Here is a 22,418-nt window from a genome sequence, read left to right on the forward strand (position 1 = left end):
GTTTAGCAGTGTGTGTCCCCCTGCCGTGCTTGCAATCTAAATAGTGCAGCACTGGGAAATGAGGAGACAAAAATGATGTTTGAAAATGGAGTTGTTGCCAATCAGTAGTGGAAAGCCAGCGAGCCTCACTTTGACACAGCTGTAGTTGCCCCTTTCAGATTTAATGGCCCAGATGGGGCACAGCACAGGGAATGATTTTTAGTTTTTTAAAAAATATATTTGTTTAACATGACAATCTGTCTTCTAACAAACCCAGCTTAATGAGTCGGTGTGGTTAGTCCGTTCTCATTACCTTGCACTTTGGGAAGGGGCAGCTGGGGCTGGGCAGCAGGGGACACAGAGCCACGGAGCAGAAAGCCAAGCTGGACTATGAGAGCAGCTGCTGCTTTCTGTACATCACAGATCGCTACATTTCACCTCCTTCCTCCCCGCACTGAGCCCGGTCAGCTGTGTTTGACCGAGGTGATCCTATCAGAAAGGCATCCAGGCTTGCAGACACCAGAAGAAGAATCTGTTAGTCGTCGGCTCCAAGCTGTGCATCCCAAGAGAGGGTAAGGTTGGAGACACAGCCATTGGTATACCATTAGAAACAGGTCCACGTTATACGCTAAGGTGATTAAAATGACATTGCTGGACAAGTTAGCTAATGCAGTAGCAGCATTACTATGGGCCCAATAATGGCTTTTCAAAATACAGACATCAGCGACTTGTGCGGCGTTCTTAGTTGGTGATTAAGGAGAGCTCTGCAGGAGTTTACAGCCATGATGAGTGTTTAATACACCAACAGGTAAACTAACAAGCACTAGAGAGAGGAGCTGGGGAGGAAAAGAGCAGAGCTGTCTGTGCAGCTGCTTACCCATTACCAACAACTGCTGTTCTCACAGGACATTCCTCATGGGATAAAGCTTACAAACTCTCACTCTGGATTGTGGTTTTCCCTTTTACATCTTTTCCTTGGAGGAGCTTTATATGTCTTTATTCCCATTTTGTGCTCTTTTCCCTCCAACCTCCCGCAGCGTTTTCAGAAGCTTGTTGGAGAACAGTAGGCCACAGACATGGAGTGATTTATTCTTCTGCATTTAGACACTTTCCCTTTTCTTCCTTCCCAATCCTTTTCAGTTCTCTTCCTAGACAGCAGACTGTAATGGGGAAATGCTGAGTGCTTTGCAATGGTTGCTATGACTAGCGGGAACCATTCTCTGCCATCACCTCTCCTGGTTCTCATATGCAGTATCCTGGGTTTTACCATTAGTAGAGAAAAACTTAAATATATGTCCAGGACTACCCTAAAGCCCAAAGAAAAACAAGCCAACGCCTGTTATTTTGAAGACCCGAGGAAGAGGGAAAGGGTTGATTCCTCATATCAGCCAGCATGGGGCCTCATGAAGCTGAGAATCAACTAACGTTTTTTTCATAAGAGTGCGCAACAATGTAGACTGGAAAATCACATCTTTTAACTATTGTGGGAAATCAGTAGATCAAATTGAGCTACTTCATAATTTTGCTGCAGGCTGTATGCAGGGCTGTTCACTCCCAACAATAGGAAGCGTGTGTTGTAGCCAAGAGCTCTCATATATTCCCCTGCCAATGGCTCGTATTAAATTGAGGGATTCAAAACAAGGAGGAGAAAGTACGCGTCTCATCAGTAACATGCCTCATCAGCTCTCTCTTCCCAGAAGGCAGCCAGGCTGACTCCACCGAGACAGCAAGGCCCAAACCAGAGAATAGAATGCCCCAACTATTTCACAGCTACTCACACAGAAATGCTTCTGCGTGATACCCGCCTCTCCTCGGAGTCTGGCTAGTTTGACCTGTAAAGCAGCAGAAAAAAAAGTTATTACAAAATTCAAGCCTGAACACGAATTTCCACTGAAAGAAGATGAAAGCAAAATGTGAAGTTACAGAGAGTGGCACTTCGGTAAATCTCTCCACAACACATGCCTCTGAGAAGGTCATAAATGGTAAATCCATTACCCTAAAACCTCGAAGGACCAAGAACAGTGAGCATCGGGCAAAGCATGACCTGTCACCCAGGTATAACAGAATATCTGATGGAAAAAAAAAACAGTCTCTGTCACTTATTGCCCTGCTGGCAAGGTGGCCTGATGGTTCTCCTGTCCCCAAAACACTGAGGTGGGGGAACAATGTCAGGAAGTCATTTCCAAGCAGCAAGGATGGGAGACTGCCCATGTGCTGCATCCTACGCACCAGGCGAGAAGGAAAAACGAAGAGGCCATGAACGGCTGCTTGGTGGGGCACCAGAGAACCTCAGGGAGCTCAAAGGAGCGCTCTGAGGGAAAGGGGGATGGTGCTTGGCAGAAGGTAACCTCCCCTCCTCTTCCAAGAAAACCGATATGGACTAATGGTGATCTCTGATCTTTGCACAGCCCTGGCAAAATGGCCAGAGCTTCACTGCTCTTATTGGAAAGAGAAAGTGAAAGGTGTGTTTTGCTGATCAAAATCCCTCTGGATCACGAGATTGGGTGAGGTGACCCGTATCTATCACGGCCTCACCATGGGAGCAGGACCCGCCCTGGAGCAGGAGCTGGCTGGGCTGCTTTGAAATGCTCTCTTATCAGCGGAGCACAATTTAAAGCCTGGAAACACAATAACTTTTGTTAGTGATTAACATTGTTAGCGCTCTGAGCAAAGAAGCCCATTTCCTCTTCCAAGCTTCTTGGGGACGCAAATAAACAAAGTCTCCTTTCCGTGGTGGCGAGGCTTTATTCTCCTTTCACTGGAAGGCAAGGCTGTTTTTTTTGGCATTCCCTTAGAGCTGAACTCTGAAGTCCATCTGGTTCCTTACCAGGAGGAGAGGCCAGCTCTTACCTCAGGTTAATAACAAGATAAGTGAAGATAAAATCCTTGAAATAAAATAACTTTAAAGGCCAGGACTTTCCACTATCCCTTTGAATTGATGTAAAACCCACCAGCTTGCTCCCACCCAGACCAAACCTGAAGCCCCATGTATTGTACCTGGGGGAGAACAGGGGACACAAAGCCTGACATGCTGCAGGAAGCCCATGATAATGCAAAATCCAAGCTCTCACCAGTCCTGGTCTAGCACCGTGACCACCACGTGGCCCTCCAAAGCCCTCAGCACCTGCATGTCTCCACGTTGCTGCCCGTGGCAAGTGCAGAACAGGGCACAGCCTGGGGTGGTGGCACCACAAACCTCCCGAAAAGACTCACAGGAGATGTGGCTCAGGATGTCCTGCTCCCCCTGTGCTGGGTGCCATTGGAGGTCTGGCTCCAAAGACATTGGGAGGCAAAAAACGTCTCCAAAGACATTCCCAACAAACCCCGGAGAGCAAAACCATAAGCGTCACTTTAGATTTTAAATCTCATTATTGGTTTAAAAAGAAAAAGAGAGGTAATTTTATTACTTTTATGGTATGTTTTCCATTATTTGCATAATTGTTTAATGCTAATAAGACAATTAGCAATTCTTACAGCTTAATAATTACCCAGCACTGACTGGCCTATTGTAGCTTAATGAATTTTTTAATTGTTGCTGGGGGTCTTGACGTTCTTTCGCCCAATATCTTCTTCAGTTAGAGATGCTGTTCACGCAAACAGGGCAAGGCCAAAGGCAAGACAACACCAGCTACACAGGACAGGCAGATTATTATTATTAAGATCTCTTGAATTTAAAAGGGAGAGAAAATGCAAGCTCTATTTTCTGCTGCTTGAGGGCCACATTATCTAAATACAGGGAGAGGCAAGGCAGAGGTTTAAAAATCAGCCCACCTCAGGCAAATGCTACCTCTACAGAAGCCAGGCTAAGTAGCTGGTGTGGGGCTGGCTTCGACATACCCAAAGCTAACAAAAGTCTTAACATTTTTAGCTTTTAGTGAATAACTCCCTGACTTCAGCGTGAATCATACTGTCCTGAACCGCCGTATGGCCAGAGGGAAGTTAATTGAGGTCAGGCAGGGCCAGAACTGTATTTGTCACTGACCGAGGTCACAGATGGAATTGGCTGAAGAGGATGGCAGGGCCCTGGGGAGCAGTCTCTGCGTAGACTCCACGGCCCCCAATTTACACATACACGACAAGTAATGGAGATGGAGTTCTCCTCTCCCCTTTTTGCGGGAGGCTTCTCGCATGGTGCTGCCTGCAAAGCGAGGCTTTTCTTTCTCTTTCCTTCCTCATTTCTACCAGCAAAGTGTCGGTGCCTCTGCCCATGAAAAGCAGTTCGTTAGCAGTAACCTGGAGAGCCTCAACCTCGCTCTGCCTTTCTGCTGCCGAGAGCAGCTCGGGCAGATCTGCCCCTGAGGTCAGCGCTGGGCCTCTTCCAGTTCCCCAATGTCACGCACGTCCCTCAGGCAGCTGCCACTGAGTCAGGAGCGGGCAGGAACCTCCTCCCTTAGTCATGCCTTGCTCACAGCCACGCCAGCACCAATGCACACACCAGTGCTGCTGCCACAGCAGCCTCCTTCCAGCCCAGCCATTGGAGAAATTCCTGACTGCCACCGAGTGCCCCAAAGGCTGGGAGCTTGGACCTAGCACTCTCGTTTCTGCAAGCATGGCACGTGCTGTGCGACATGGTGTACGTGTGGTGAGGCCTCACCTGGAGCGAGCAACGTGGACTGGAGATGAGAGGCACTGGAGCTGGAAGGGCACTGCTGTTCCCATGTCCCTTCTCCTTCCTGGAGGAGCCCTGCAGCTGCTCAGCTTCTCCTTTGCTCCTCAGCCCTCTTCCACCAGACAAAAAGCGTTGAGCACATCCCCTAGCCCCACTTAGACACCACCAGAGACCAGCTGTGGCAGCCCACACCTCTCCTAGGAAGCTCTGCCAGTGGCAGGGGAGCATCCAAGCACCAATTTTGCACCACTCTAGAAGGAAGCCTCTGGCACACACACGCAGACACTCACAGGGCCCCCACGGGCTCAGCCAGGAACAACCCTGCAAGCCTCCTCCCCGCTCCTCTCCTGAGCGAGTCAGCAGCTCTCCTCCAAGACAGAGGACGCGGCCCCGGCCCCCAGGAGGAGCCCGGCAGCCCTGTGAAGGATAACGCTGTCAGCTCAGCAGGGATGGGAGGAGAGAAGGTGCTCAGCCAGGCGGAGATGAAAGTTACAGCGTGCTGATTAAAAGGCGGGCGAGTGTCAGGGCATCAGTAATGCCGTCGCTAACCGTTGCCGAGCTGTCACAGCTGCCTCTGCAGACAGGAGGGATGGGCTCCCGCGGCACTCCTGCCCCGAGCTGTCTCTGCACATCCAGACACCCCTCGGCAGCCCTCTTCTCAGCCGTGAGCTGGTTTCAGTGGTGTGCTCCAAGCCAGGGCAGCGCGCTCAGCTCCACTGCGTTCAAGCGGAGGATGGTGGCATGACAAATGCATAGGGGAAGCCTTCTATGTAGCAGAAAACTGAGAAATGACAAATCTTGTATTTAGAGATCTATGGAAACGCCCTGCCTCTGAGCAACTTCCACCCACTCTGTAGCCTCAAATGAGTTTCCCGTCTCCCAAAAGACGGTTCCTGTTGATGACAGAGATGCTGTTTCCACCTCCTCCAACCCACCTGTTTTCCCCCTGCTCTGCAAAGCCTGGCCATGCTGCAGTGAGCAGTGGTTAAATAGTTCTGCCACCACACAAGCAGCCACTGCTCGCCCAAACCAGGCTTCCTGGAGCTGGTCTGTTCGGATGAGATCAGCCAGCTATCACAGAATTTCCCATTTATCCATAAATTACCGTTCCCCTTTACCCATAAATGTTTCTTGTTGCAGCCCTGGAGTGGGATTTTGGAAAGCCCTGTCCCCAGGGAGGCTTTTCACCAAAGGACCACTACCTTGTTTGACTCTCTCTTTGCTGTGATAACAACAGTCTTTGGACATTTTCCTTTCTCCTTGGTTCAAAGTCCTGTGAAAAGCCCTTTCCCAGCCAATCCCACATTTCCAGTGGCTCTGGGCCCAGAGCAGCACTGAGAGAAACACCAACCTGCTCTGACAAACTGAACAGTGTTTTAATGATGTCTGATAAGGGACTAAGACAAGAGGAGTCAGTAATCTCACTGGGAACCCTTTAGACAGGCGTTAATCCTGCTGTCACCGAGCCCCTCAGGAAAACCATTTCACTGACTTGATCTTCTTCAGCTGTTCCTCCACATAATTTATATCTAGCTAATTGCCACAGTAGTGGCTTCGGATGTGAAGCAGATGCTGCTGAGGAAAAAAGCATGTTGCATCCTTAAGCACTAGCTCTAATCTCTTTAGTTAGAGGCAAGGCTACTTGCAGTTGTTGGGAGGTTATCTCCCCCTTTTCTTCCCAAGCTCCGTGAAGCCAGCTACAGTCATTCATAGTTTGACACATTAACCAAAGTGTTCAGTTGTAGCATTTCTTGTTTGCAAGAACACACGATATTTCTCCAGCCAGCCCTCCATGAGCTCACAACTGTCCCTGCCACGAGTAAGCAGACTTATTTACAACTGTCCATAAAATTCCTCCAGGATCTTTATCTTTAGGGTATTAGATTCTCTACTAGCAAGTGGAGTGTGAGACAAAAAGAGACAAACGATGTGAAAACAAAGCAGTGAGTAGAATAAGACTGTAGAATGAGCATCTACAGCAGTAATTCCTCTGGAGCAGAGGGAAGGAGACGCCTCCTTCTGTCCTCAAATGACAGCTGACAAGCAAACCATCACACCTCTCAGCAGATAAGGACCAGAAAAAGCAGGGTCTAGGAGAAGAATCACAGGAGAAACTGGCAGATACCAAGGAGGAAATCCAGCTGCTTGTTCAAAGACCCCACTGTGACAAGGGCCAGATGCTGGGATGTTTGCAGATGTACCAAGAAGCCTGTTTTGTTTTTAAAGAAAAGATTTCTAAGAAACCTCTTAACAGTTGTCTAGTCAGCAGTTGGTGCTACCAAGACCCTGTCACTAAATTCATCTCCTGTATGCCACTGACCCTTCTAAAGCCCCTCAAGGATAAAGGCCAAAATGGCTCTGCACACATTTGGCCACAGACAGGTTGTCCACAGAAGCTTTGTTTAGAATAGCAAGAGGATGAAGAACAGGGAGAGAGGGATGTCAAGCTACGCTCAAGGCAGCATGGAGCAGAGAAAGGCACAGTGGAAACAAAGATCATTTTAATTGGGAAAAAAAAATACCCACTCTTCCCCTGAAACACAAAATGGTCTCTTCCCCTGCACATGTCCACGTTTCCTCTAACACAGACTTCAAGTGCAAGGGCCAATGCACCCTTCTGCTCTCCTAAGCAGCTCTGCCCTCTTAGAGAAAAAAATAAAAGGAGTGACAGCCACTGCTCTAAGAACCCATGACAGAACTGGTCCCTGTTTGGCACAATATTCAGGAGATTCTTCTCCCACAGTAATGGCATCTTAGCCAGACAGATCTGTCCTTGCCCGTTCTGATCTTCGGTCAGCACGTTCCCCCTTTCAGCAGAGTCTGGCCTGCTGCATCATCTGTGATCCTCCAGCACGTGGGATGAAATAAAGTGCCTTCTTACAGGGCCTCAATGCAGCTGATGAGTCCAGTTAAATTCATTCCTCTGGAAGCAGAGCTCCCAGAACCACGTGTTCATATCGTCGCCTCCATGTGCAGAACCTTTAAGGCCTCTGAAATTTGAGAGCTGGTGTCGATCTGGCCATACATCCCCACCAGGAAAGCCCTGTGCAGTAACACTGCAGCGTGCTCTGTGAAAGGGAGAGACAGCGTGAGGACTGAGAGCTCCAGCATATGGCAAGAGCAATCCAGCAGTGAACACCTGGATGAACGTTTGTAGCCGTGCAAAAAGTTCTCTCTTTCTGTAAGAACGGGGCATAATCCACCATCTAACAGCCCCGTGGGTACCTGATTATGTGAGGGATCACAGCTCAGAGAGGAAAACCCCAAGGGAGCAAATCTTTTGCACAGAAGCCTTCCTCATCCCTTTGGCAAACCTCCCCTGTGATGCTCCCAAGCACGAGAGAAGGAAGATGCCACTGTACCTTGGCAAAGGAGGGTATATTCAGGCAGGTTCCTCAACGCTGTCTGCACCACCTCAAAGTCTCGGCTGCCAAGGCAGTACATGAAGGTAGGAAGGAAGTCTGCAGCGATGCTGGGATTAAAACATCACAATGTCAGCACAGACCAGATCGCCATCAGCAGGCACAGAGCGGGCAGCCAGTGCCCGTCAGGGACTCACGGTAGCCAAGTCCCTGCAGTCCTCACCTGGGGTTGTTCTGAATGGAGCGCAAAGCTAGGCTGAAGGCCAGATTTCGGCAGGTCTCCTCCGATGAGCTCATCAGCTTCTGTAGGTTTGTCTGAGAGAAGACGCAAAAATAAGGATTACAAGGCCATCCAGGGATCAAAAATGTGCACACTTGCATTACTGCCCCTTCAGCACCCACCCAGCCCTACACACATCCAGCAGGTACTAGCTGAGACAGGAAATCCCTCTGTGTAATAAGGATCGTGCTGTTTGAAATGCTTTAGAACACCCTCCTGTAAATTTATGGCACATGGGACAGCTGAAATTTACCTGTATTTCAGTATTTATTTATTTATTTTTAAACAGAGCTGTTCTGCTCTCTTCTTGCCCCATTACTGGAAAGGGGACAGAGGATTACTTCTTCCTCTGATATACAGAAAAGTGGATGATGATGTATCCAGCATGCAACAGAGGGAAGACAGTAGGGAAATAAATATTGCCTGCTGTCAGAAAGCCCAACTGAAGTTGCAGCATCTTCAGAGAAATTTAACAACCTCCCAAAAGGCAGGGAAAGGATAGCACTTAGGCTGGCCATGCAACACAGACTGTGGTGAAAAGAATCTTCTATTTCTAGTGGCAGTTTGAGACACCATACTCACAGAAAAAAAGGAGAGAATTTCTGGCCTCCGCCTGGACATCTCATCAATGTCTGTCAGCACCTCCAAAATGTCTGGTGGAAGACACAGATTGAGAGGGGTGACTGAAATTTACCGATCCAGCAAAGGAGCTATAAATCCATGTCTTCAATCAGTCAATTTTTGCTACCTGCACACACAGCTAGAGTAATAAAGGCAGTTCTTCAAAAAGGATGAGAGCAAACTGCCCAAGGTGGGGCCACCAAGCACTGTCGTGACATGGGCAGGGGAAGGAGTGGTGTGGGGTGTGAGGTTTCAATTCCAGAGTACCTTCTGTAACTGACAGGTCTTTACAGAAAGCCTCTTTTAAGAACAGTGCCCAGACAGGATTTCTTCCCCCTGTTTCTAGGAAAACTGTCACCCCAATAACACAACGTAAGTCTGATATGAACACTGGACACCTGTGATTTCAGAAGACCTTTGGAGAAAAAGCGTGTTCTTCCCACATACCAGGTTAACGTGATTTTCTTTCAGGAAGATCATCCAAGAAGTTTGTTAGAAACTCCATTTCTAATCAGTCTGGTATTTTTATAGCATAAAATAAGGTGCTCCTATCAGCACTCCTGAGCTGGGACACCATCAGTGCTGGCTGAACATGAACTGTAGCATGCCCTGAATTACTCATATCACCTCCCAGAGTACCTTCAAGATCCCTGAAAAGCTCCAAAGCAGAGGCAGTTGCAGCATTGCCACGCTAAGTGACAACAGCATCATGGGAAGCCTCTGTCACACAATCACAGAAGGTTATGGACAAGTCCATCCAAAACAAAACCCCAGCTTAACTGCTGGAGACTTCCAAACAAGACAAAGAGGAAACTGGCCTGCAGCTGTCATTTAATAACAGGGCTGGCACCTGTCTGCACGTGCCTTATGTTCTTGTGCAGCTCTGCAGGTTCTCACTTACCCTCAACTGTTTGGCCTCGAGACAGCCTCTTCATATATGGGGCCATTTCAGTCGGTGTGAGAGGGGTGAAGAGAGACACGTTGACAAGGGGGAGAGAGCCAGCTGCTGCTTCTTCTGGGGCAGAGAGAGAACAGTGACTTCTATTAGTTTTAACAGGGAGACAGGTCCAGTGTTCCCTTGACCAGCAATACTTTAACAGACTTCCTGGCTCTTGGCCTCCAGCCCCGCTGCACCTTCTGGTACCCCTCTGCTGATGCCAAGAGAGCAAACCTTCCTGACCTGTCTTAATACTGGAGAGTTTTCCCATTCAAGTTTTAAAGAGAAGAGTGGAGAAGTCAAGGTAACTTTAGGGTTTCCTGACAGGTTGACCCTGAAGTGAGGCTGAGCAAGGTAAAATCCACAGGAAAGAAATTCACCAAGAGCTATTCCACAGCAGTAGTAATACCAGTGACAGGGAAAACAATCTATCACCTGTCCCAGATACTGGCTTCAAGCTGTTGAGCATACAAGTGCTGTTCTCCATTCTAAATACCTTTTCACTGGAAGCAGGGACTTGATCTTTGTGGGTCCCTTCCAATTTAGAATATTCTGTGATTCTATGAAAAGCATCTGCACTTCAAAACGTACTGCATTTTCACTAGCTGGAATAGCTTTCCAACACCCAGACTCACCATCCTTCTCTTCCTCAGAGCCCCTGTCCAAGATGCCACTCTTAGTGGGCAGACTCAGCCCAGCCAGGAGGGACTTCAACATCGCGAGGTCACTGTTGTCCGATGACAGGTCACTAGAGGAACAGATGGCACGTTTAACTTTAAATAGCAATAAGGGTGTGAAGACAACTAACAGCACATGTACATACATTGAAATAGGGTAGAAACATTTCTTAGAAGCAGAAACAAGATTACTCCTTTCAGCATAATAAACTCCAACTCATTTGTACCTACATCTGCAGGTGGGATCCTGCAGCCACTGCTCAGGGAACAGCCCCTCCTACTGGCTCTCTGGAAATGTCTGCAGGGCAGCACAGTGCCGTACAGGGGCATTAAGGCATTATGTGAGTTGGAATTGTCACCTGACTTCTTTGGGCTTAGCTTTCATCTACAAAAAGGGAAACTGCTCATCTTAATAGACATTTAAGTGACCTGAGGATGAAGCAGTGCCACATTAACAGCTATTGTTACATCCTCTTGCAGTCTCCTGTCCAATTATCTCATGGCAACCTGCCTGACCAAGCCCTCCATTGAGCTAACCGGGGTAAGGAAGCTTACTGGAGTGGATCGGAGTGCTTCTGCAAGAAGGAAACAGATGCTTGAGCATTGCATGTGATGTACTTCTGGATAAACTGGACAAACTTGCTGATGAAAGCAGCCAGGTGCCGTGAGGATTTCCTGTAGTTCTGAGAAAGGGTAGGGAAGATGAGAGTTAACGACAAAACAGCAGTGATGCACTGCCCCATGCTGCACCTCTGGGCTCCAAGGATTAGATTCCTGATCTCTGGCCTCCCCTTTAAGCTCCCCCTAGTACTCGATACACATTTGAGCTCTAAGTTATGCAAAGGCTCTCCCTCTAGCGGCTGGCAGCCCACACACGGATGCAGAGCAGGAACTTTTCCTACCAACAGCAGCCTGATGAAGGACAGCAGACAGTCCCATAGTGCCGCCTGGTGCTCGTTCTGGAAGACCTGTGGCTGAAGCAGCTCCAGGATCCCCAGGATGTGGATGAAGAAGGTCAAGTGGTTCTGTTGCCTGAACTCCTGGAAATTGAGGTGAACACGGCCATGCAGCAGAGCTGCAATCATTGGCAAGTGCCTGAAACACCAAACAGAACAACACCCAGCTCTAGCCTCTTCCTAGACACAGTTACAGGTTGTTACACCTCAGTTCTTGTTAGCATCCCTCATCCCCTCACAGGGTTCTGGGTTTAATCCCTGTTATCCATGGAATCAGCAAGCACCATTTCCAATTTCTGCTGTTTTTCTCTTAACTTTCACATATGAATGCAGATCCCGTCACAACCATCACGATTAGTCCAAACTCACTCCCCTTCTAGGGCAACGGTGGATGCTTTTCAGTGAACCCAGCCACATAGAGGGTGAAAGGGGAGAGTGGTACCTAAGAAGTAGGATAGGATGAGCCACAGCTAGCTTCCTGCAGGCCATGTTGGCATCCCACACGCGGCTTTCTGACGACTTGGAGTCACTGGTGTCTGCAAGGAGGTTAATGAATCTGTGAACCAGGGCATCGAGCTAGAAAGAAAAGTAGTGAGTAAACAGTTAAGTTGAAAGCAAAAGCAAGCCCCTGGCTCTTCGGCAGTGTTTCCCAAATACATTCCAACTACAGATGAGGTTAACAGAAATTATTTTCAGCTAGAACCTGTGAGCAGATGCAGCGTTCCAGCTGGCACAGGATCTGAAGTCCACAGTTCCTACAGACATCAAAGCAGGATCAGACGCCTGCACACTTGTGCTTTACAGAAGCCTTTGGCACACAGAAGTTTATATAAGTAGAGCTCCAAGTTATTTTATAGTCAGACACTGCAAAATAAACTACACCTGAACTCCCTGCTCATGAGAGTGCAGGCAGGGAAGGGGCAACTGAAGAGCAAGGTAAAGAAACCAAAATGACCCAGCCAGCCTTTGACAGTCCTCTCCTTTTAGTCATGGTAGGATTCAATCTGGGTGCACAGCTGGAGAGGGGCTTTCCCGTGTCTCTAAATTTACCTTGCAAGTGCTGCTGTCCCTGGCTCCTTCACTGCTCAGAAGCACCTCAGGCATAGACACAAGTTGCTCAGGTAGTTGCAGGTACATCTGAAGCAGAAGGTCCTGGCAGCATTTTCCCACAGAACTAAAGAAAAAAGGGAGATGTCACCCTCTGGTTACTGCTTTAGTTCCACAAGAAAACATCCCAGACCCATCAGATTCATAACAACCTTCTTGCATTTGGCAAAAATCTTGTGTAAGAGTGCAGCCACCACTAATCTGAATCAGTGTTTTTTTCAGTCTGAATGAGTGTTTTTCAGTCTGTTCTTTTAACTACTTTCAAGTCATGCACAGTCCATGGGGATCCACATACAATCTACACAGATCTATACCACTATGATACTTCCAATGCTGGAAAAAAGTTACATCAAGCATTTTATCCTGTATTCCTGAAAGCAAAAGTGCCCTGCAATTTCACTTTTAAGGTCACCTTCCTGGTTCCAGTAGCACTTAAAATGGCATTTTATTCCCCCCCAAATGTCTGAGAGAGTATTGTGTGTAAGCACTTGTCATATGGGCTCTGGAACACTATTATTAACGAAGATATACTGGCAAGTTTCCTCATTACCTGGCTGCCTGTGCCCAAACAACTACAATTAGAGCAGACAGTGCTCTCCATTTGCAACCCCACCTGCTTCCCCACTGCTGGATGCAGCTGGTCAAATACTCTGTTACTTTTTTGATGCTCTCAAGGTCCCCATGAGAACAACTGAGCAACAGAGGCAGTCGAGACTGGATGAGTGTGCAGGAGGCCTCTTCTGTGTTCTGGTATCTGGTTTCTGCTTCAGCCAGGATCAACTCCACCATGCTGATCAACTCTGGTGCTTTTAGGTGGAGCACAAACTCCTCGCGGCGCTTCTGTTACGTGAGACAACACTCAAAATGAATCCCTAGACCCTTAGTCCCTTCTAGTTATGCCTTCCCCACATAAAAAGGAGCATCTCTTAGAAGCAGACTTAAGAACTGCCCTGTATCCAGAAGTCTGAAAGCACATATCCCAGCCCTCCAAAGAAAAACCTCTTTACCCCTCTACTATTTCTGAACTCATTTACTTCCAACCCAGCATGCGTGATGGGACAGAAGCCATAACTGAATCATCAAACCAAAAAAATTCCTCTGTGGAAGAGAGATGCAGTCCCCTACTCTCGGTGCGGTGGGAATTACTCCACACCGGGTTTTATCTTGCTCACAGCTGTAGCCTTTTGACTAGATCTTTAATGGATATTGTGGCAACTCTGCGGGAGCTGCAGAGGAGATGTCAAGTGGGCAAACTTATGTGTGTTCATATGAGCTTTTTGGACCCCAAATTGCCACTGCAATATTTAGCAGAGCAGAGCAGCAAAGCAACCAGCTGAGGTACAGGCAGCAAACTTGGCATGCTGCACCCCTATCACTTCAGCCACCTCTTGGCCATGGAAAGCCAGGCAATGTGAAAGCATCACCTCGCACCCCATCTGAAGATGAATCTTGGAAGAACTGAGCCACTACCTGAGGAGTTCTTTGGTCCCTTCCCTGCCAGATCCGAGGGATATGAATACAGGCCCACAAGAAATCCAAGGATGCAGTTGGGTCAAACCTGCCAGAAGACAAAAGAAGACAGATTTGCAATTAGAGTCAAAGCAGCCCTCAGGCAGCACACAAACACATGGCATCTTCTCTAAACATCACAAATACTGTGAAGAAAAACATCTGCAAATATAAAAATAGGATCCATTAAGTCCCAAGAAGGGGTTTGGTTCTGTTCCCAGATTGTGACTAAATATTTCTTGAAGTAAGCACAGCACAGGGTATGCAGCTGAACAAATGGCATTCGCTAAGAGTACGGTGGCTACAGAATCTTGCACCACAAAGCCAGAAGTCTGTCATAAACATAACCAACTGGTACAAGCAGACCAGTGACCATACTGCCCCAGAATCCAAAACATCCTACCTGTTATCCTGGATTGCAGAAATTAATGAAAGTGTTCGTGAGCAGGAGATCAATAATAAAATAGCGAGAAACAAATACTGCCAGCTTTAGACACACTGCTAGTTAAATCATGGCCTGACTTGCCACCAGTGTTAGTGTTTCCTGGTAAGTTTAACAAATTTAAACACAGTACTACACTACTGCAGTAGAGCTTCATTATTTGAGAGCAACATATAGGAGCTGAGAGCTGGGGCTGCTCCAGAGATCAGAACTGGGGGCCTGATGCCAGGAAGGGGGATAAAGAGTGGTAACAGAGTTTAGTACAAGCAAAAGATCCAGCAGAGCCTGCCCAGGTACAGAGACTCCCATCAGTTTGCTATCCAAGCAATCTTTCAAACCCCATGTTCATAAAGATTATCAACAAGGGCAATGCTAGATAGATTACCCAGCGATTAGCACTTCCTGTTTAAAACACAGCCAAATCTTTATGTGCTCCTTCCATCAAACAGCAGGTAACATTTATATCAAGGTACACAAATCAGCATGACTGAAATCAGCATCCCTCTCACAAAGCCTTTTTTTGGCTAGATGACATCTCTTGGCAGACGCACCGTGGAACGCAGCAGCTCTTGTTCTCAGCTTCTGTTTGCTCTCTCAGACATAACGTTTTAAGTTGGGCGATTTGCTTGGCCCAAAAAACAAGACTCACCTCTGCTCCCGGTTTCTGCACAGCAGAAGTCTGATGCATTGGTGCAGAGTGGTCCAGCTGGACTGGTGAGTGAGGAGAGCCAGGAGATATGGACGGAAGGAGGGCACCTGGGACCCTGCCTGAAAGTACAAAACAAGGAAGATTAGTATGAAGAAATCATTACTGTGAGGTAGATGCAGGAGATAGCTTGTATTTTACAGAAGGATGACAATACAAGCAAGCAGATAGCAGAGAAGACAACAGATGGATTTAGGATATGAACTGCAAAACTGTCTAAAAGCACACAGCAGAATCCATGAAATTCAGTTTTAGTCTTAGCTTTGGCATAGCACTTCTGGACAGGCTGTTTATCTGACTGCAAAAATACCACTGAAAACACAGCTGGCTGATCTGTTATGGGACTAGGCTGTGTCTGTCATGCTCTGAAGTCCTGAAAAGAACAGGCCTGAAGAAATATAAAGATCAGATGAAACATGACTTGATCTGATGTACCAGAATCCCCCTCTTAGTCAACCTGTATGGCTTTGGAATATAGCAATGTGGAAAAACAAAGAATTCCCTTGCCCTGTTTCCAGGTGCAGGTCAACACCCCAGAAATGCCATTTCAGCACAGAAGTCCCTCTGCCCACCAACTTTTACCTTGTTCCAGGAGAACAGTAGCTTCTGCTGGAGATCAGGGCAGCTGCTTATCACCTCTGGGTCCAACATCTCCAGCCAGTCATTGAGAAGGCCAGAGGAGGGCCCCAGCCAAGCGGCTTCAGTGCTGAGGAGAAAAAGCCTGAATCAGTGGTGATGCCATTGAAACCAGGCCTACCACTGAGTTCCCAACATCACCCAGACTCACCTGCAACTGTCCAGCTCCTTCTTCACTGGTGTCTCTTCTTTGTCCTGGAGCAGCAAGGAGCTCACCACAGCAACTGGTTTCATGGCAGGAAATCTGGCAGTGGTCTCAACAGTAGCTGAGAAGAGGACCGTCAGGAGCTCCTCCAAGTATGGCGAGTGAGTTTCAATCAGACCTTGAAGGGCTGTAAGAGGCAGAAATGTGTCAGTAGCTACAAGATATGGTGAAAGCTACGGAACATCATAAGGGTATCACAAAGGCAATGAATTTCCCAGAGCATGGCTCAGTAAGGAGGATGGAAGCCATTTGTATCTTGGAACAGTAGGCTTCTATTTCTCACGGGATTACTGGAAACCAGCAGTCTTCTGAAGAACTTAATCCCAGACACAGGCCACGGTTTATAAACCCACATACCAGTGCAGGGGAAGGAGGGGATACAAGATAGGACCAAGTTCAGATCAGTTTGTGTTTTCTGATCCAGAAAGAAGGCAGCTTCCCACTGCCTACACATAAAGCACTCCCCTGAGGGGCTGCAAGTCCAGCCTGCTGCAGCACCAGGGATAGAGAGGACAGACACACCTTTGCTGATGAGCTCCGGCTCCACGTTACACTTCTCTCCTGATTTCAGCGTTGCAATGATGGCACGTACTGTGGAGCTGATCAAGTCAGGGTCACGACGGAAAGTCAGAGCTTCTGTGAGGTGCAAGAAGCCACCTCGAACTGCAAAGAAATTACAGCGTTGGCATCACAGGGACAAGCCACATCAGGCTTCTCTTCTACAGATGCACCAGGTGGTTGCAGGGCACAACTAATGAAACACACGCACCTACTACGCTCTACTATCATTTTACTCCTAGTGTAGCTCTTGACAGCTCTTGTGCATGTTACAGGGACATATGGCTTAAGAGAATACTCTATAACCACAAACCTATTTCCATGCCTAAGCTCTCAGTCTCCTCTCAACAGACGGCAGGTGACAGTAACCCTACGAGTCACAATGTGACCTTGTTTCAGAAGCATTCTTGTGTGCTCATCTTCCAGTACAACGGCAAGCACAAATTCCTGGCCTGAGCAATTGGAATTTCTCCCTGAATCCACTCTGCTTGATGAGATGCTAGTAGGTGTCTACTAAAACCCCTTAGAGCCAAATTACTTGTTTGCATCCTCATGGAATTTTATAGCACAGTACAAAACTGACTTTTCCCTCTCTTCACTACTAAGCATACCTCTAGAAAAAGCAGCCCACCCAACTTTCTGCTCTGGGTGCAGTTTCATTTCTTTCCCTTTCTTGTCCCACTCGGTCCACTCTGACTCCCACAACCTGCCCAATGCCAGTACCGTCACTGATCCTGTGCCTTGAGGAGTACTGCACAGCAAAGGCCTTCAGCTGAGCACGGAGAGGCCCATCTTCCACCGCGGGGTTCTCCAACCACTGCAGCATCTGCATGAGGACTTTGAAGAAGAGCGAGGAGAAGGCATTGTCTTGTGGCATGCAGCGCTGGGGAGAGCAGCAAAAGAGACCTGCTTATACACACTTCAATCACAGAGCAAAGACAGCAGGAGAGGCAGACAGTGACACGTACTGCCAAGAATACGCAGTGCACACCTACTCTGTTGGACCACAGCTCACAGGTATCAAGGCAGCAGCCTCTAATGCCCAAAGCAGAAAACTCCATCACACCCACAATACCTCTCCAAGCACAACTAAGGGCAACTTTGTGCCTTCCTCCATCATGATGAAAAGAATGAGATATTTCATTGGTTAACTCTCAGCCTGCTCCAAAGCTCCCTAAGGAATTACAGACCTCTACTCTCAAATTGTCTGCAAATGCCTTGGTTTGCGAGACATGTTCATGCTGCAAAACAGCACAAATTGGAGCTTCCAAAACCAAAAGAGACCCAGAGCTGCCAATCCACAGTGCCACAGAGTTATCAGATTGGTTAATGTACACCTAACCCTGCACACAAGCTCTCAGCACTGCTAGACTAACGAGGCCAGCCTGTATCCATGGGACAGCTTGAGTCCCTCTGTACCACGCTCCCCAGGCTGTACGTCCAGCACTACACAGGTAGAGGGTCTGCGCACAGCAGAGTGGATGCACTGCAGATTTTCCTTTCCTCCTCACCCCTCTTTGTTCAGTATGCTGCTCACCTGATACTGGTACAGCTGGCGCATCAGTGGGCAGGAGATGAAGTGGTTGCGATGCATGGCCATCACCAGTGCCCCGCTGTGCGGTGAGTTTATCAGCGCAGCTACTGCCTGGAGGAGTCGCGCGGTGATCCCGGTCACTGGCGTGTTTCCCTGGCGGATACGAGCCAGTTCCTGCCCCAGGGCCTGCTGCAACGCCAGGGCAAGCGGGCGCAGGTTTGAGTTCTGCCACCGCGGGTCTGGATTTAGTGGGAAGAGCTGGAAGGATACAAAGCAGAGTGCACTTATGAGAAAACAAATGAAAGGACTTGCTATACCATACACATCCCTGAGGCGGAGGATTGATTTACCTCGTACAATCATACTGACTGTGGACTAACTAGAACCTTCAAAGACCTTTTTCAATTTTTTAGTGCCTGGTACAGGAAAAGGCACAGCATCTATGCAACACCAATATGACTGTCAACACTAACACTGCAGGGGATCACCACACTGCCCAAACACAGGCAACCAACTTGGCCAATTAACTCCCTGTAGGTTTGTCCTGAAGTCAATAGAGAGAGGGAGGCTCTGCTAGCAGACATGCCAAGGTACAAAAGCTGTTTACATATAGCTTTGCTGCCAAGGCCCTGTGAGCATTTCACAAATCCTCCATGCACTGCAGAGAAAAAAGGCACTATACACAGAACAAACAATGTGCAGAGATGACAACAAGCTAGTAAGTACTGACAGCATTAGACATGATCAAAAGCCACATCATGTTCAAATTACAAGAAAAAAATCCGTCCAGTATCAACTCCACCAGGCTGTAATGGTGCAGCCTTATTTTATGCAAGGTTTTCTTACTTGCTGTCTGCAAATGTTGAAGAAAGAACAGGGCAAAAAGATGCAAGTATAAGGGATATGGTTTTTGCAAAGGTGCTGCAGGGAAGCAGTTGAGAGACAATCAGCTTGAGGTTACACCAGTACCTGCAGAAAGATGCCTGCTAGGTCATCTTCTGGGCCCAGAACCCGAACCTGGCTTAAAGTCCGGATCCGGCTCTGGCCTTGACTGTTCTCAGGGCTAGATTTTGATCTTGCAGTCTCAGCACTGTCTGTAATAATAAGAAAATAAAGAAAAATGCTGTTATGCTGACAAACATTTGGAAGCCTAGCACTGGATCACCTTCAGCTTTAATGTCTCTGAGGAATTCATTCAGAATCCTTTTCTCTCAAGGCCAAGCAAGACCACCTTTTCCGTACCACTTAGAACAAATCATTACAGTAAACTCCAAGAATACCAGAATTTCTCCCCTTAACAGAAGTGAAAAACTCTAGGAAGAACTAGTGTCTAGTTGTAGCTTGCTAATGTATTGCAACATAACTGCTTCTGAAAACAGTTTTTCCTAGTCCAAATGTCTTTCCCCTGTTGCCGTTGAGAGGAAGAAGACTGATGTTCAGAAATTTAGGCAATGTTGGGCTGGTAAGGTTACCTCGGCGGGCTGGTAAGGAGGCTGTGAGCAGGGAGTGGAAGGTCTGGCCTCCTGTCGCTCCTCTTTCATGCTGAACCTCCACAAGGTGAGCCATGTAGTCTGAAAAAGGACAAAATACAAACAAGTTGTCTCACCCTCTTTAGTAAAGCAGTACAGAACTGGCTGCTGTCAGTGTAGCTACCACAGTGAAGAGAATTTGCTGTTACTATGAACTTTGTAAACATGTAGCGAGTCAGCCCTATTTCTTTTACAAGTTAGCCTCCAGACTATTTCTAGACTCCTTACAATCCCATCCAGAAAAATCCTTCTCTACTTCAAGAAATACAACCAAGAGCCATCTAGACAAGCACCAGGGAAAGACAACAGGCTGCAAAAGCAGAGTTTGCAGAACTAGTTTGGATTTTTTCCAGGAAGTCACAGGATGTGACTGTAAGAAAAATTAAAATGAGTAATCTTAGATGGAGCTCTTACTCTTGTCCATGATGTTCTGCTCCAGTGTCTGTGGGTCGTGAGATACCGCCTGATCCAGGTACTGCAGAAGTTTGCTCATGCTGGAAACTGGGATTCCAAAGGACTGAACAAAGAGAAGTAGCTGCTGTGGCTCCAGGTCCTGCAGAGCTGAAATACACAAAGATACAAAGAGCTGAAAAACACCGAGTCCTGAGACCACCAAATTGCTTATACAGGGTCATTTTTATCACCTGTATTTGTACTTTTGGCTGGACCAAGTGGCACATTAATGACAGGGACGCAGAGAGCCTAAAGCCAGAAGTCTGACAGCTGCCTACTATGTTTTCACTGCTCTGCAAATCATTACCTTCTTATTGCATCTTTCAGTTAATTCACTTGCTGACTAATTTGATCTTCCGTTTAATTTGATCAAAACCTCAGGAACCCAATCATCCATATTAAAAAATAACTTCCACCCTATCTGTTAATGGCTCCAGGCAGGAATTATTGAATAATTCAATCACTGGCTATAGAGAGCTGTCATTTAATTAGTAAGAAAGGGACAAAGCTCTGAACACCAAGAAGACAGACAGCACTGACAAGCTGTGCAAGGATACAAGTAACTACAGATATAGCTCACATCCTTCAGCCACTGCTCTCCACATTGCAAGCATGCTATGTCCTATGGAAGCAGTGCTTTGTCTTTGATTGTGTAGCTTAATTTAATCTGAACTGTTGTAATAAAGATGGCATCCAATTCACAGTCCTGTATTTCCTTTAAATACACAGAAAGCACAGCAGTCATACAGACTCTCCCATGCTTTAAAAGTAACTGACACTGCTTAAAAATGCCACTGAGATTCAGCACTTGGATCAGAGTGAGAGGACCTGCCTTCAACACGGCAGTAAGGAGCTGTCATAGGCACTAAACTCCTCCTTCAGCCTCAGCTTTCACTAAGTTCTGCTCTTAATGCAGTGGGGATTAACCTGTGTGATAGTTCAGCAAGGTTGTAGTCATTCTCAAACCCATGGTACATGGGCTACAAATCACGGCTGAGGAGGGAATAAACATTGGGACAACCCCCAACAGAACCCAGAACCAACTCATATTCTGCGTATCTGTTTGACTCCCTAAAGGACACAGTGAAGAATCTATTGAATGCTCAGATTGCAACTGTCACAAAAGCCAGAGACGATGCCTTTTATATCCCAGCTCTCTGTTCAGCTGCAGGGTCTGCAGTGACTGATGGCCCTGCCAAAGGCATTCAAGTAGGACGGTTGGGCACACAGAAGGCTTGAGCAGGGAAGACTCCCTTTCCTACGGGAGGGTCTGAAAGGCCAAACATCCCACAGGCTCACCTGCATCCACAAGACGTGGGACCTCGGAGCGGATCATACGCAGCTTTAGCCAGTCAGGAAGCAGCAAAGCCTCCTCTGAGGTGTCAACCAGAAAAGCAGTAGGAAGAGGCTTTTTCTCCGGGAACCATATATCCAATAACGTGTAAAAATCACCATCCCCTGCTTAAGAGCAGACAGAAAAGTCTCTTATGTTCAGAAGCACTTCAAACATACTACACTTCTGTACAAATCAATGCACTAAAATACCTTCTTGCTCAAAGGCTAGAAACAACTTGGGAATAAATACTACCAAATGGAAGCATCATCTGTGTATCTGAGTGCCCAGTTCTCACCCTACAATAACCCTCTGCATCCTTTTTGTTCAGCAGGGAGGGACACACCATCATTGTAATATTTCCTGCTGTCTGCACAAGGCACCCTGCAAATGCTTCACTCCGTGCAGCACTATTCTGACATTCCTACAGCTACAAGCAAATGTTGCAAGGGAGAAGGCTGTAAGCAGAATTAACACCAGCCTAATTCATTATGCAGATAGAGAAAGGCTCTCTGTCTAGTCCACAACCCCTTGAACACATCTGAGCATACTTCACTAACCTTGAGGTGGCCCTAGTGTCAGCAGGATAACCATGGCATGAACCACAAGGATGTGCATAGTGGCTGTTTCACCACTAGTCCAACGAAGGAACACTTGATCCTGGGACTCTGACTGGAAAAAAACAAAGCAGAAGAAAAACAGATGAACAACGGTGGGGAAAGAACACAAAGTGAGATCTGCGAGAAGCAGGTGAAAGGACAACATGAGAATGGACAGGTTTGACTGAGTCCCAGTATCTCCAATAGTGGCAAAAGAAGATACAAAAGGAAAAGAAAATGCTTTCTATGTGTACACGCACATTTGGCTCTGATACTACGCCAAGTCCCAGTTATTTTCAGATCAAGGATCCTTGAACTAGACATGGTTTCTACATACTGAGTAACCCACAATGGGCATCTCTTGTGTTAAACTCATCCTTTCTTCT

The 22,418-nt window shown here is 47.3% G+C and overlaps 1 protein-coding gene across 1 annotated transcript in view; it reads right to left on the minus strand.

The window, feature by feature from the left end:
* Positions 1-5,914: 5,914 nt before the first annotated feature.
* The window catches only part of INTS1 (integrator complex subunit 1), a 28,681-nt gene continuing 12,177 nt past the window's right edge, over positions 5,915-22,418 (minus strand). Inside the window, exons 25-47 of the mRNA XM_082772756.1 lie at positions 21,994-22,105; positions 21,400-21,561; positions 20,062-20,208; positions 19,591-19,689; positions 19,088-19,212; positions 18,122-18,376; positions 17,308-17,467; positions 16,549-16,689; positions 15,973-16,153; positions 15,768-15,891; positions 15,129-15,247; positions 13,999-14,086; positions 13,142-13,368; positions 12,472-12,595; positions 11,864-11,997; positions 11,368-11,560; positions 11,021-11,148; positions 10,424-10,536; positions 9,753-9,866; positions 8,813-8,883; positions 8,174-8,265; positions 7,951-8,060; positions 5,915-7,656 (exon numbers count right to left, since the gene is read on the minus strand). Coding sequence (XP_082628882.1) covers positions 7,541-7,656; positions 7,951-8,060; positions 8,174-8,265; positions 8,813-8,883; positions 9,753-9,866; positions 10,424-10,536; positions 11,021-11,148; positions 11,368-11,560; positions 11,864-11,997; positions 12,472-12,595; positions 13,142-13,368; positions 13,999-14,086; positions 15,129-15,247; positions 15,768-15,891; positions 15,973-16,153; positions 16,549-16,689; positions 17,308-17,467; positions 18,122-18,376; positions 19,088-19,212; positions 19,591-19,689; positions 20,062-20,208; positions 21,400-21,561; positions 21,994-22,105 — 3,135 coding nt within the window. The 3' untranslated portion in view covers positions 5,915-7,540. The remainder of the gene's footprint in view (positions 7,657-7,950; positions 8,061-8,173; positions 8,266-8,812; positions 8,884-9,752; positions 9,867-10,423; positions 10,537-11,020; positions 11,149-11,367; positions 11,561-11,863; positions 11,998-12,471; positions 12,596-13,141; positions 13,369-13,998; positions 14,087-15,128; positions 15,248-15,767; positions 15,892-15,972; positions 16,154-16,548; positions 16,690-17,307; positions 17,468-18,121; positions 18,377-19,087; positions 19,213-19,590; positions 19,690-20,061; positions 20,209-21,399; positions 21,562-21,993; positions 22,106-22,418) is intronic.

Source organism: Aythya marila (assembly GCF_965140915.1).
Source record: "Aythya marila genome assembly, chromosome: 15".
Taxonomy (NCBI): domain Eukaryota; kingdom Metazoa; phylum Chordata; class Aves; order Anseriformes; family Anatidae; genus Aythya; species Aythya marila.